At 41.5% G+C, this 13,435-nt stretch overlaps 1 protein-coding gene across 6 annotated transcripts in view; it reads right to left on the bottom strand.

Annotated features, from left to right (window-relative positions):
• The window catches only part of cep128 (centrosomal protein 128), a 51,490-nt gene that overhangs the window by 12,070 nt on the left and 25,985 nt on the right, over window positions 1–13,435 (bottom strand). For all 6 annotated transcript variants that reach the window (XM_080883594.1, XM_080883590.1, XM_080883593.1 and 3 more), the window contains 3 exons: window positions 12,263–12,427; window positions 6,077–6,136; window positions 3,943–4,135 (listed from right to left, as the gene is read on the bottom strand). In XM_080883594.1, the coding sequence (XP_080739720.1) occupies window positions 3,943–4,135; window positions 6,077–6,136; window positions 12,263–12,427 (418 nt within the window). The remainder of the gene's footprint in view (window positions 1–3,942; window positions 4,136–6,076; window positions 6,137–12,262; window positions 12,428–13,435) is intronic.

Raw genomic sequence — 13,435 nt, 5'->3', positions numbered from 1 at the left:
TTTGAACCCTGCGGCTTTTAGTCAGGTGCGGCTTTTCTATGGATTGTCCATGATTTTTGTCATATCGTAAGACGATTTGTTTTGTTTGTTCCGCTGTTGTACGGCACTACGTTGCCTGGCGGAAGGATCGGGGTTCAAGAGTGGTATGTTGGTCACATGTCCATCCGCCAGGCAACGTAGTGCCGTACAAGTAGCGCGAAAAACAAACTTCAAAGTAGCGCTACGCGTTCAGCTGGATGATGAGCGGCGATAAACTTGCGAAAAGCAAGTTGTGCTCAACTCCACCGGTGGATTCTGACAGCGTGGAAAAGTGCGCAAACATCCACGATCACCAACGGATTTCGAAGGGCTGGACTGCTGCATGATGAAGAGGAGGACACCGCCACGGCCCTTCAGAGGGTGTTCGACTCCGACACTGACAATGAGGATTATCTTTGGTTTTGAAAGTGACAACGAAGGAAAGAAGCTGAGAGTGGATGACGAAGCCATCCTGAGCCTGTTCGTTTCCGACACTGGAGAAGAGGACTTTGGTGGTTTTAGTGCGCAGGAAGAAGAGAAAGATGATGGTGAGTGACTGACTTTTCTTCTTGTTAAAGCCGTGTCACTGCACCTGAGCCTAAAAGGTAGGCCGAATCTATTTTTCTGGTGTGCTGTAGGTTATTGTTATGTAATACATTTGTTACTCATTTATGAAGCACAGCACATGTGCAAATATGTACCCATAACTTGATTTTCAAAATATTAATAAAAGGGGTGTGTCTCCAAACAGCCATCTCTTTCCTGACAATTCCCTTTGTGCATATTCTCTTACATATGATAAGTCAATATTGAAACACCTGCGGCTTTTGGTCAGGTGCGGCTAATGTATGTACAAAACAGGATTTTCCCCTGATTTTAGCTTGTGCGGCTAATATTCAGGTGCGCTTTGTAGTCCGGGAAATACGGTACTGTAAAAGTAGAAGAGTCAAAGTTTATCATCTAGTTCACGTCTGCCTCTGATCACCAAACCTGCGACCACACCCCGCGACCTCGTCACCTCGATCAGCTGCTCTGATCTGGATTTATTTATTTTATTTATATTTAGCCACTGTAGTTACATATTTATGAATCACATCCAGATAATTTTGGAAGCCTTAAAGTTTAAAAAATGTGTGTAAACCATTGTGATGTTAGGTAGGGCTGCTCGATTATGGCAAAAATGATAATCACGATTATTTTCACTGAAATTGAGATCACGATTATTTGACGATATTTATTTAACCCTTTAAGACCTACTATAGAACCAAGTCCACCAGAGCTTATATTATTTTTTTACATGCTGTAGTGCCATTTGTGGGAGCATTTCAATTTGCTATGCAACTGTTATAGCCCATATTTTAATAATATGTATGCATTAAGTCCATAGTAATTACATAAATTGCAAAAAAGTGCAATAAACTACAAAAAAAATTGAAAATCGCTTTTGTTTTGTTTACATATATTTCTACTTGGAGAAATTTAAGAGGCTTATCCCTCAAAACTTTAAATACAATAAAGTTGCAAAAAAAAGTTTACAACAACAGGAAATTTATTTTGAGTGTCTTCATAGTTTTATTTTGGAGATACAGCAATTTTTATATACTGCAGGAAAAACAAAAAACAATCCTATGATGCAAATTTGCAAAGAAAACAGCAGGTGCATCATTTCACTGTGGGAAGTGTTACGAACAGCTGATGGATCGGCAAAGCGTGTTTCTGGAATATTATGTTTTTGTTCCTGCAAGCGCTTTTTATGCAATTTTTGCAAAGCTATATGTGGAAGGAAACCGTGACCGAGGACAAGCTGATGGCATCAGATGCAAGTACAACTCCTCCGGTTTCATATGCAAAACAAATTATTGCGCTAGCTTACACGGTTCAGGTTCTACAGGGATTTAAAAATAGTTACGCAAAACGGAGCGTGCTGCTCTGACCGGCTTTAAAGGGTTAACAATGACTTTAAAAAATAATATAAAATAGTGTGCAACACCACTGAAGTTTTTTTTTAAACTCTCTTTTCAACCAACGGCAGTCACTCTCCAAATAACTTCTGCTTAGCTTTCCGAGCTTCCCTCGGGTCCTCTTAATCAGCGGTCTCCAACCTTTTTTGCGCCACGGACCGGTTTATGCCCGACAATATTTTCACGGACCGGCCTTTAAGGTGTCGCGGATAAATGAGGGAGGGGCTAATAATCGGCTCAGTCATTTTTAATGATCGTTGAAAGCCCAGATCGTAATCGTGATTAAAATTCGATTAATTGAGCAGCCCTAATGTTAGGTAATTGGTAATTTCACAGCAGCGTCTTTGGTTGTTCTAAGTTCATATTTTTTTTACCCCCACACACCCCAAATTTCAGTACTTTACCAATAAGCCCATTTTAGGAAAAGCCATGAAATATGAGATTCTGTGGTTTTAATTTAACAGAATTACACAGTTTTTAATGCCATGCGGTCAAAATCATCGTATTTACTCGACTTCTCTTTACTAATCTAAAAACTGGTTTGATGATCTGAAACATGTAACTGACAGACGCTACGTTTTCACAGCTCAGTGTCTCCGCTGACCGACACGTCCAGCCCGTCTCAGCTGCAGGAGGAGCTGTAATACTAGAACAGCTGTTTCCACACATACACTGCAGACCTGTTTTTAAGGGAAAGGGCCAACAGGGAGCACTGCACAAGTGATGAAAGGTCTTAGGAAAAATACACAAACCGCAACCGCAATCTGACACAAATCCTGTACACCACACAATGTCTCCGCTGAGTGCTGGCAATAATGGCTAATGTGTTGAGATAAAAACAAGCAGCTCTCAGAGCTCACGAGAATACAGCTCCCCCTTTGAGAATATTCATTAATTAGTATTTACCATAATGCATGGTTGAGGATATAGTTGCAAAATGCACCATGTAATTACAGCCGTTACTGAGAAGAAGAGTTTATAGCAGAGGTAATAAAATCCACACCTTCAATACTCAGATACTGCTGCTGTGACAAAAGATTACTCTTAGCTCTAACTACTAAAGAGACCACATCACTGCTCCTGCCTGCAGTGCAGACTCAAACTGCTGATCCAGAGACGGGAGGAGCTGATTCCAAAGGTGATCGAAATGATCTTGCGCGTGTATCATTAACTGAATTGTCCAATCACTTTACTCGAAAGAAAAGAAAAATGTAAACAGATAGCTAGCTCTGTTTCCATCTCCTTGACCATAGCCAGCTATCCAGCTGTCTCCAGTCCCCCTGTGTCTTTTAGATCTCTGGTAATGGAACACAAATTAGGTTCATTTCCCCGTATTGTTCAGACGAAGCGCTGAAAACAAGCTTCTCTTCCTCTACCAGTTACAGCTCATTAAGAGAAATTCAGTCAAAAATGGGGCTCACATTGGGAAAAACAAGTCATCTTTCCACGCGAGGCTCAAAGTTCACAAACCATTAAGATTCTTTCTCAAACATCTGCAACTACAAACAGTCAGACCCATCGTAACAAACAAAAAACAATGATTCAGGCACACACACAGTCATTTTCACCAGCATCCATTACAGCAAAACACAACAAACAGTGAGCAACAAAAACACTTCTGTCACACGCCTGCACTGAATGACTTTCTTAATGATGGTGTGATTACATGTAAATGTGAGAGGATGAAAACGGGAGATTGGAGTCTGACAGCTGTGTTAATCAAAAGGAACCATTAGAGAGAGAGGAGACTTTCATGGAGAGCTGGCTGTGATAAGTACAACTTCTCACCCTCGTGAATGCTGAGAGCATGGAGAACTAAAGGACTTCTCATCCTGTGCACTCTAACAGCTGCTAGCTGCCTTTACAGGCAGAATGACTGTGATTTGTGTCGCCTGATGCTGTGCAGGGGCATCCCGAGTGTGAGTGAAATCAACATGAAGGCGTTTCTCCAATTAGATTCTACCTTTCTTTTCAGTGCTGAGAGAGTGCATCAGCTTCTCCTGTTGGTCCAGGCGCTGCAGGAGAGCTCTCTGCTCTGAGTCGCGGCTTTGCCTGAGGGCCTTCAACTGATCCTTGGTCTGCTGATGTTGCCTCCTCAGGCGCTGTTCTCTAGTGTCGCGCTCACGCACCTCCTCACACAGCCAGCGCAGCTTGGTCTGGTTGGTTTAATAAATACAAACATTGTTGTAGTTAGTCTGAAAACTGTGGAGGGGATCAGGCCAGCCAGCCTCAGGCCCCACCATGACACACTACATTTAATACACAAGTTGGAACATGACAAGGGATTTTCTGGGTTTTCTAACATAGAATCCTGCACGCCAATCAATGCAAAGGACACTGAGCAGGAGTTTAATTAAGAGGACAAAACTTCCTGATCCTTATTTTCCCTGTGCAGCCAAATCATTTCAACTTAATTTTTCATTACTTTCAAAGGCGTTTTCCTGTCTAAGCTGCCAGTTTACAGCTCAAATCTCAACATTATTATTTTTTCATTTTTGTCTTTTAGCTGAATCCAGACCCAGGTTGTAAAGTCACGTCAGAAAAAAAACCAAACCACACAAAATGAGCACAGCGGTGTAAATTTACTGTTTCCTACAACAGGCTTCCACAGCAGAGCCAAATGACTGGTTCAATTGTTATTCCAACTGTGCACTGTAAGCCTGTAAATCATACCTACATTATACTACCATAAAAACTCTTAACAAGGGAGCTAATTACCTCCCTTGTTCTCCAGCGTTTTACTCTTGTAAATGCACATTACTCTGAGAGAATTTCTGACAGGAGATCCATTACAGTGATAAACACTACAAATTGTGCAAACACATTTTAACACGGTATCATGCATCACAGCCACAGCTTTAATTACACATTTCTTTTGAAAGTTTACAACAATAAACGGGGATTGATTTGTCTCGGAGAAAGGCAGGTGGCAGCTAAAAGGGCAGAGGACGACAGCGAGCATCTCCTCTGTCGCATGAGCCCCGCGAGAACATCATGGAAACTGATAACTGATATAAAAGCACCGATGATAACAAGATATGGCTGCACGTCTGTGAGAAGTTTAATTTACAGCTATCGTTGGGGAACCTGGTAAATCTCAACTCTTATCTGACTTTCATTGACATTCGAATGACACTGACATTTATTACAAACTCTAAGCACACATTGGTGCACAGCAAAATAGTTCAACAATGAAGCGTCATAGTTTTCTGAGAAGTTTTTACCACAGTAAATGTTTGCACAAATATATCTCCACATCTATGGTGGAGGGCTTTCCTGGCATGAAGACATTTTTGGCATCGCTTAAAGCAGTTTTATCCAGACATGAAAGACTTCGTGCAGTTTTGGTAATTGAGGTTTTAACTACTCAACCATTGTTGTTCAGAACTCTTAGCAACTTATTAAGAAAATGCACACGTTTCTGTCAAATGAGGTAAAGCCAGATAACTAGAGGCTGCCTCTGACTGCATGCTGCTCACACTTTCCATCTTGCTCATATTTCATGTTGTTTAGCATGTTGGGGACAAACTGAGGAAACAGTCACTAAAGCACAGGAGTCTCTTTATAAAAAAAACCCTTAAAAAAAACTGGACAAAAAAGTCTGGCGAGACGTCATTTAATGAGTCTGAAAAATATGAAATCATTTTCCGAGATGTGTTTGGTATTAAAGATCTTAAACGGTCTGGCAGCTCCTCCACCGCCTCATTTTTTAAACTTTCGCACAGCAGAATCTGTCAAATCTACAAGGTTATCTTCAACTTAAGACTGCGCTGCACGTTTTCATCCCTCTGCTTTCTTTTTCATTAAGAACTGCAGCTCTATCACCAGCTTTAAAAACTCACAGAATATGAACACTGATGTCTATTTTCTCATAGGTGTGCGGACGCTTTGTTTGTTTTGTAATTTACGTTTATGATCTTCGCCATGTAACCTGGCAAAGAACTGTAGATGCAAATTAGTTTTAAGCCAACTCTGGCAAACCCTTATGTTAATATTGTATATAATCCCTTGTTAAAACAAAAATCTTCACTATGTCTTGACTGTATTATTTGTGTGTGTAAGAATGGTTCTCTCCAGGGACAAAAGCTGAATCAAACCTTAGTCTCAGCCAGCCAGCGGTGCGAGTCCTTCACCAGTTCAGGTCTCTGAGAAATTGCCTGTTAAAAAATTACAAAAACAAGCAAATAAATACAAAAGCAAACTTTCCTGTTGCTGTTACGTGTATATGCTGTAGGACAAGGCGAAGTTAAGTTGGATAGACAGCAAGTGAATCGAAATGCAGATGGACAAACAAGAGGACAGGAACCAGATCGAACAGCCTCCTGTCAAAACTCTTAACTTTAGTGAAGAGGGGCCTCTGCCAACTTAAATTGGCGTGCGCATGTTAAACAGCTATGACACCACACACACACACACACACACACACACACACACACACACACACACACACACACACACACACACACACACACACACACACACACACACAGTTAGTGCGTGTCATAAAAACGAGCTCAGGGAGTATGTTCCAATCTTTCCCAGACAAGCTTGTCAGCATCAGCAATACAAACTGACTGCCTGCCAAGTCCTAATGACTGCTGACACACACACACACACACACACGCACGCACGCACGCACGCACACACACAGACACACACACACACACACGCACGCACGCACGCACACACACACACACACACACACACACACACACAGACACACACACACACACACACACACACACACACACACACACACTCTTAAGGCAAAAAGATAGACACAGATAAACGCAGTCACATAACTAGACGACACTCAGTTGAGAGCACACCTCTGCCAAGTGCTATGCAGCTGCTGAAATGTGCCAGCTGCACATGTGGAGTTGTCAGCAAAGATTAATAATCCCTCTCATGCTTCTTTATCTCTTTGTTACACATGAGGTGGTGAATTCATGTGCATGCTAATTAGATTTGGCTGTGCTGAGCCACATTTAAGTTTCTGCATTTCTATGTATAGAATATGATCGATATGTCTTTAATAGCCACTGGGGTTGCATTTCAAACACAGCGATATGTTTCACAATGCATAACCCCCCCCCCTTTTTTTTGTTAGCTACTGGTGTTGTTAGCATGGAGAGTAAGCTCGCATAAAGGAAGAATAACACACTCATGACAGAGAACCAAAAGATGATGTGGTCATGTGACACAATTCTTAACCTCGTGGCCGCTTTAGGTTCACGCCAAATTCAACTTTGCTTTTTCTTATTTGGCTGTTAATGGGGGATTTGTCTCTCCTGTCTCTGCTGATGGTTAATCGGGAGCAAAAACAAGGTTAGTACTTAAGCACAGTGGTGCTTGAAGATAAAAGATAACATCAGTATTCTAGTACGGTTATAAACACTGCAGCATGTTTACAGTGTTCGACATCTTTGGTTAGCCTTTCATCCTTTGCTATTTAGCATTAAATAAAACAGAGTCCGATGCTGCAGGTTATAAAAGTCATCAAAGTAAAGCTTAAAAAAAGCCAAATAGATGAAGAGCTCACTGAGGCTAACACAGTCCATTAAGGTATTACCAGCTCGACATCAGTATCGGCCAACATTTATCACTTGTGTTTCATCAATATTGCGCTGCTGCTACTTTCTTCACAGATAGTGTTAAGTTGTTGTTGTTTTTAAGGAATTACAATTCCTTTGTTTCCTTGGAAACAAATAGCAACAAAAAACAAAAACTAATAAAACAAAACAACTGTTATTTTTAATTTCTACATTTCAAAGTCTGTACATTCCACAATTCATCCTAAGACAATCATTCACAAAACTGTATTAAAATCCCTGCACCAGCTGCAGCCTTTAGCCTGCACTAAGAGTAACTTTACATGCATTTTTACCTCTGCTAAGGATGTTTCTGGCAGCATTTGTGTGCACGTCATCTGTTTATAAACACAATCGCTCAAAACGTTTTGAATGAATCCTAATAAAACTTTGTAGCCAAATATATTATAGGATGATATTAGAACAAGTTAAAGTTAATCATGTTGAAATACCTTTTACTCCTACATAATGTTTGAGTCATCATTTCTCAACAGCTGCCATTGCTACCTTTATTACTGCAGACTCACAGACTTCTTAGTAGTAAAAGCATTTTAAAAACAGAAGAAAACAAAATGAATATACACATAATACAATAATATTCCCTTAAAAATAAGCACTGTCTATAGAATGAGCTGCCTCCCAGAGTGTTTGTTGTTTGTTTCCCCGGAAAAAAAATGGCTGTCCTCTCCTTCCTCTGATTAGCTGGCCCATACAAACAGAGGGTCTCACAGCAAGGGGGTGGGGCTTCTGTGCTTATAGCCCGAGCCGGTGCTTGAGATGACCATATTAATTACTAACAGCCCCCCACACACACACAGACAGTGAAAATAGGGAAATGCATTCTGTCAATAAGTGCCCATTCATTTAAAACAGGAACTATAGTTTTAGATTATGATCACAAGCTTTTTAGGCTCCAATGGCCGTGAAAGCTGCAGTACCACGTTTTGGAAAACTGGGGTTTTCCCTTCATCCAAAACAGAAAAGCCGTCCTGTGCCTTCTGATGGCACAAAAACATTTCTTTAGACGTTTCATGACTGGTAGAGTGATAACACACTCCAATGGATTTTATAAAGGTAAAAACAGAAAAAGCCAAAAAACAAAACAAAACCCCACCCCACCCCACTCTCCTTGACAAACCTTTTCAAATAGCTTTTTGAGCGTGTTTATAGAGACTTACCCACCCACCCTGCTAACAACGTGAAACCATACCCCCTCCTGCCACCTACCGAGGAAAAAAAAGAAAGCCAGCAGATATAACAAACATGAATTCACATGGACGAACTCACACACAGCAATGAACAAAGTAGACAAAAGCAGAACCCTTTTTCAAGTACACCCTTGTGGCAAGGTGTTTACACATGAGCAACAGACATGGAAAACACACAGCAGGAGTTTTTGGACCCTTTCTGTCCTGCGCCTTGGCGAGCAACGTCGTCACCGCGCAGGTGTCAGGCAGCGTTTTCAAGCTGCCACTCAAAACCAGATACAAACAAAAACGCATCTCCCAAGTTGTTGCCACGGCAGCTCAAAGTACGGCAACAGAGCACCGCTGTGCAGAGGTCCCCGTCTCAGGGAGCGTACAGCCATACACCAGAGCATGTGACTGTGTGGGAGGATAAAACATGCCTCTGCGCTTCCCGCTCACGCTCTCTTTACTTTTTTCAAAAACATCAAAGGCCACACGGCAGAGTAGCAGACAAAAAGGAGGTGAAACTGTTGAAAAACTGAACAAGTAGGCTGGGAGTTGAAAGTGCTGTGAAAGGCCTGAAGTGAAAGAAACACCACTATTCCTCACAGCAGCACAGCAGCGGATTCCAAGCATCTGCCACCGCTAATTTAAATGTGTGACTACCCGGTTTACATCTCTCTCACAACGCGAATAAATGTGTGGCTGTGCGTCTTTGGTTACAGTGTGTTTGCTGCGCCTCCCACTGTGACGACGGAAAAGCTGGGAAGAATTTCGAGAAGCAAAAAGGCAGAGACGTTAAGACCAACAGCAAATGGAGAGGACACAGAGAGATGTTTTCATAGAGATTACCAGCATTACTCTTCATTAAACAGTTTATGAAAAGACGCGGAGAGAAGATGGAAGGGAGAGAAAAAAATAACGACAGATGTCTCGAGTTGGATTTAAACACAGATCTTTGATGCAGCTCAGCCCAAAACAGAAGAGTGGGAGCATAAAATAAACCACAATTGAAAGACAAGACACACAGGGGTTTATTATAAAAGGAGATGACTCACAAGGTTAGCGTTTAAGGAAAAGAACCAAAATAACTGTGTTGCCATGCTGTGGTAAATTATGAGACTAAAGAGAAGAAGAAAAAATGATGCCTATGTGGAAGTGCCAAAAAGACGCAGTTCTGGTGGCCACAGAGACAATCCCACAGACGTCCAACTAGCAATCAGAGACATGTTTACAGACGGGGCCTTTATGCACACAGGTCACAAGGATACCAGCTCAGGTCTCAGTTACTGGCTTGACTTTGACAGGCGTGCCACATGTTTGCCATCATCTGTCACCTCAAACAGTTCAAGTCGCTGAACTGGAGCTCTCAGGCATGTTGGTGGTGCTGGTGCCTTTTTCAATTGGTTTTAATGGAATTATCTAACAACAAACATGACGTGTCATCCAAGGAATTCTTTCCTGCAGTCCTGGTGAGTGAAACTGAAATATTATATTTGTCTGTTACTTCAGCGGCCCCCCAACAGTTTTTGCGCTACGAACCGACAATATTTTCATGGACCGGCCTTTAAGGTGTCGTGGATAAACACAACAGAATAAAACTAGTACCGGTACCAAAAAAGAGAAGATTTATTCATAACACACGGGAAAAGACCCAGGGAAACCAAGTTAACGATAAAAACGGTTAAAAAATAACGATAAAAACCGATAAAACCGTTGAATACCATGAATTTCACACCCGAGCCTCAACTCTCGCAGCCCTTAAACCTTTTGGCTACAACCTGTTAACGTTTACAGTTGAAACCTTTTGTGAGGTCTCACTGACCGTAACCTGTCCACTAAATTCTTGTTAGTTGATTAATGTGTCCAAAGCACCATGAAGAGGTGAATGAGACATTTTGCATAAAGCTGCTTTCAGTGCTCAAATACAGTAGAAAAGCCATATATGAGTCATTTTGGCATAAAAATATCACCTGACTCGTCTTACAATTAAAGTTGTATTCAGCAAAGTTTGTTTTTTCTTGGACTTTAAATATCTTTACACCACATTCAAACTTCCTGCTTCTTAGTGCTTTTAAAATCAAGGAAGGAAGGAGGGTATCATAAGGTAGCTGAAACTTAATCCACCCTTTAACCGTTAATGATCCCCCCATTAGCCCGATCGCTATAAGTTGACTTCTTTCGGCATCATGGATTACAGAGGAGGAAAGGTGTTGGCTCGCATGTTTGACTGCAGCACTGCAGGACCAGCTGGAGAAATCTATAAGAGCAGATAAGAGCAGCCAGGGTTCATTAGCCTGGAGACGCAGAGGAAAACTAGCTTTAAGCGAAGTGGGTGGTGGGGGTGGGGTGGGGGGTTAAAGAATACACTCAGTAGGTAGTGTGGAGGCTTTACAGTCTAATAAGCAGATTTATAAGTGCATGGTTATGTACAGGTGGGTGATAAATAAATAGATCAAATAAGATATGGGGTATGGAACGTGGATGCTTCAGTCTGTTAAAAGGCAATGACACAGTTCACTTTTATATTCATTTTCCTCAAGACTTCATTCAAAGATGCTCACATTTACACAATGAGCCACAACACTCACTACTACTATTTTTCTCCCCATTTTCATTTCCTGTCTCACTGTGCAGAACCTCTTCTCAGCTCCTTTACTTTGTCAGACTACAGTCGTAGTTGTTATTAATGAGCCTTGTCAACCTGACCTGTCACAGACGTTACGCTAAATATTTGCTTTAGAAACGTTTCCATCTGAAATAGATGGGACATTGTAGAAAAACATGAAAGACATGCAAACTTGATCTTTTGCACTTTCTGTGACGTTAAAGAAAGTCTGAGCTTGATTTTCATGTTTTTTTTTCATGTGTGTCTGTTCATCATGGATTTTTGGACATAAGGACAGAGGCCATAGAACAGATGAGTCATAACGAGTATTTCCTTTGGACTTTCTGTCTCTGGTAACACACACATGCAACATTTATATAAGCACAACAACACACACACACACACAAGCTTATCAGGTAAAACTTGTAACCAACTGTAAAATACTTTCCAAGGTTCTCAAAATAGTTGTTATTCTTGCCACTGGCAAATAAACAGAAGACACAGCCTTATGCAAAATCACAATACAAGAACAGGTCTCTTCAGCACAAGTCAATGTTATTATTCTGACAGTTAACAACAACTGAGCAAACAGTGGGACAAAACAAGACTGCTGCTGTCACTAACACTCCAGCCTGTAGAGACCTACTCTTGCCACACACTGTCCAGCATGAACCGACAAGAGAGGCAAACCTAACAAGAGACTGTTTAAGTTTGCATCTAGTGCAGCAACGACCAGAAGGACTATACACGTTTCTCCAGAGTATGTGGACTGGCAGGACTAGATTGTTACTTAGAAAATGATCCGTGCTTGTCAAATGTGCTGTGAATGTATAAAAGCAAGCTGACAGTATTCAACACCATTCAAAACACAAACAAAATGTAATAGGCAGGAAATACCTGGAGCTTGTCTTCGCCGTTCCTAGCCAGGCTGCGACAGGCTGCGTCTAGTTCCTCGCCCAAAGATGTAAGGACTGCCTCTTGCTCCGATTCCATTTCCAACACCTTCTGCTCCAACTTAACAAGTTCCGACTCCGAAACACGTCTCCGCTCGGCTGACCTGACCTGTGGAGAACGGCAGACAGCCGAGCGGAGTAGAGGTGCTGCAAATTAGCAGGTGTTTCAATTCATGCCATTGTAGTTTAAAAGACACTGATAAGAACTTTTTTTCTTCTTTCGTAGCATAAATGACATTTATGTCACCTGTTACAAGATTATTGTCAGATGTTCTGGTTTTCCTCAATAAACACATTCAGACTAACAAAAAACCGTGGGCATCAGAGACTTGTTCAGTTTCCTCTCAAAAAGCAGATACTACGTTTCTTTAGCTACAGTAGTTTCAGGGTCTCTACCAGGACACAGTCAATCAATACATTCAAGGATGGAAACCAAGTGATCAGTTCTGCCCTGGGAACATGGATCATTACCCTGTCCCTGAGATAATAAACTGCCCATGTTACATTAATAAGAGCCCTTTTTCTGCATGCAGACGATTTCAAATCAATAAATGGTTCCTGTGAAAAAGACCCATGCAACTTATCAGGGTCCTGTCAAAGAGGTGAATTGGGATTCAATACTTCATCAGCTGTTGTGAAGCCACTAAGGACATATTGATAAAGACTCTTTAAAATAGTGCTGATTTGGCACCACTTAACCCCTGGAACTCTTCTTATGTTTGGATTATCTGTCCTGAACACCTTCTGAACAGTGGAAAGTCGAAGCCTGATGGGCTCAGATTTTACCATCTGACTAAATGATACACACAGGTTAAACAGCTGGATTGAAATCGCTCAGCAGGAAAGTTAGAAGCAGCACAGTGTCTCTCTCACAAACTGAACTCAGCCTCAGTGCTGCTGGAAGGTGTGCCTCACTCTGAGCTAAAGCAAGAATTCCCACAGTTGGGAATTTGAAAAAGAATCACGAAAAAGGGAATGAAATGTTGCAGCACTGAGTTATACTTTTAAGCGTTATTATCGCTGCTGGAGAGCAATGGGTGTAAGGGCTCCGTCTATAGATAACAGTACTGTCTATAGATATTCCCTGCAGCCACTTTTTGGGGAAGAATCTTGCGAA

Source organism: Rhamphochromis sp. 'chilingali', assembly GCF_963969265.1.
Source record: "Rhamphochromis sp. 'chilingali' genome assembly, chromosome: 5".
NCBI classification, from domain to species: domain Eukaryota; kingdom Metazoa; phylum Chordata; class Actinopteri; order Cichliformes; family Cichlidae; genus Rhamphochromis; species Rhamphochromis sp. 'chilingali'.
This window is presented reverse-complemented; position numbering and strand designations above follow the sequence as displayed.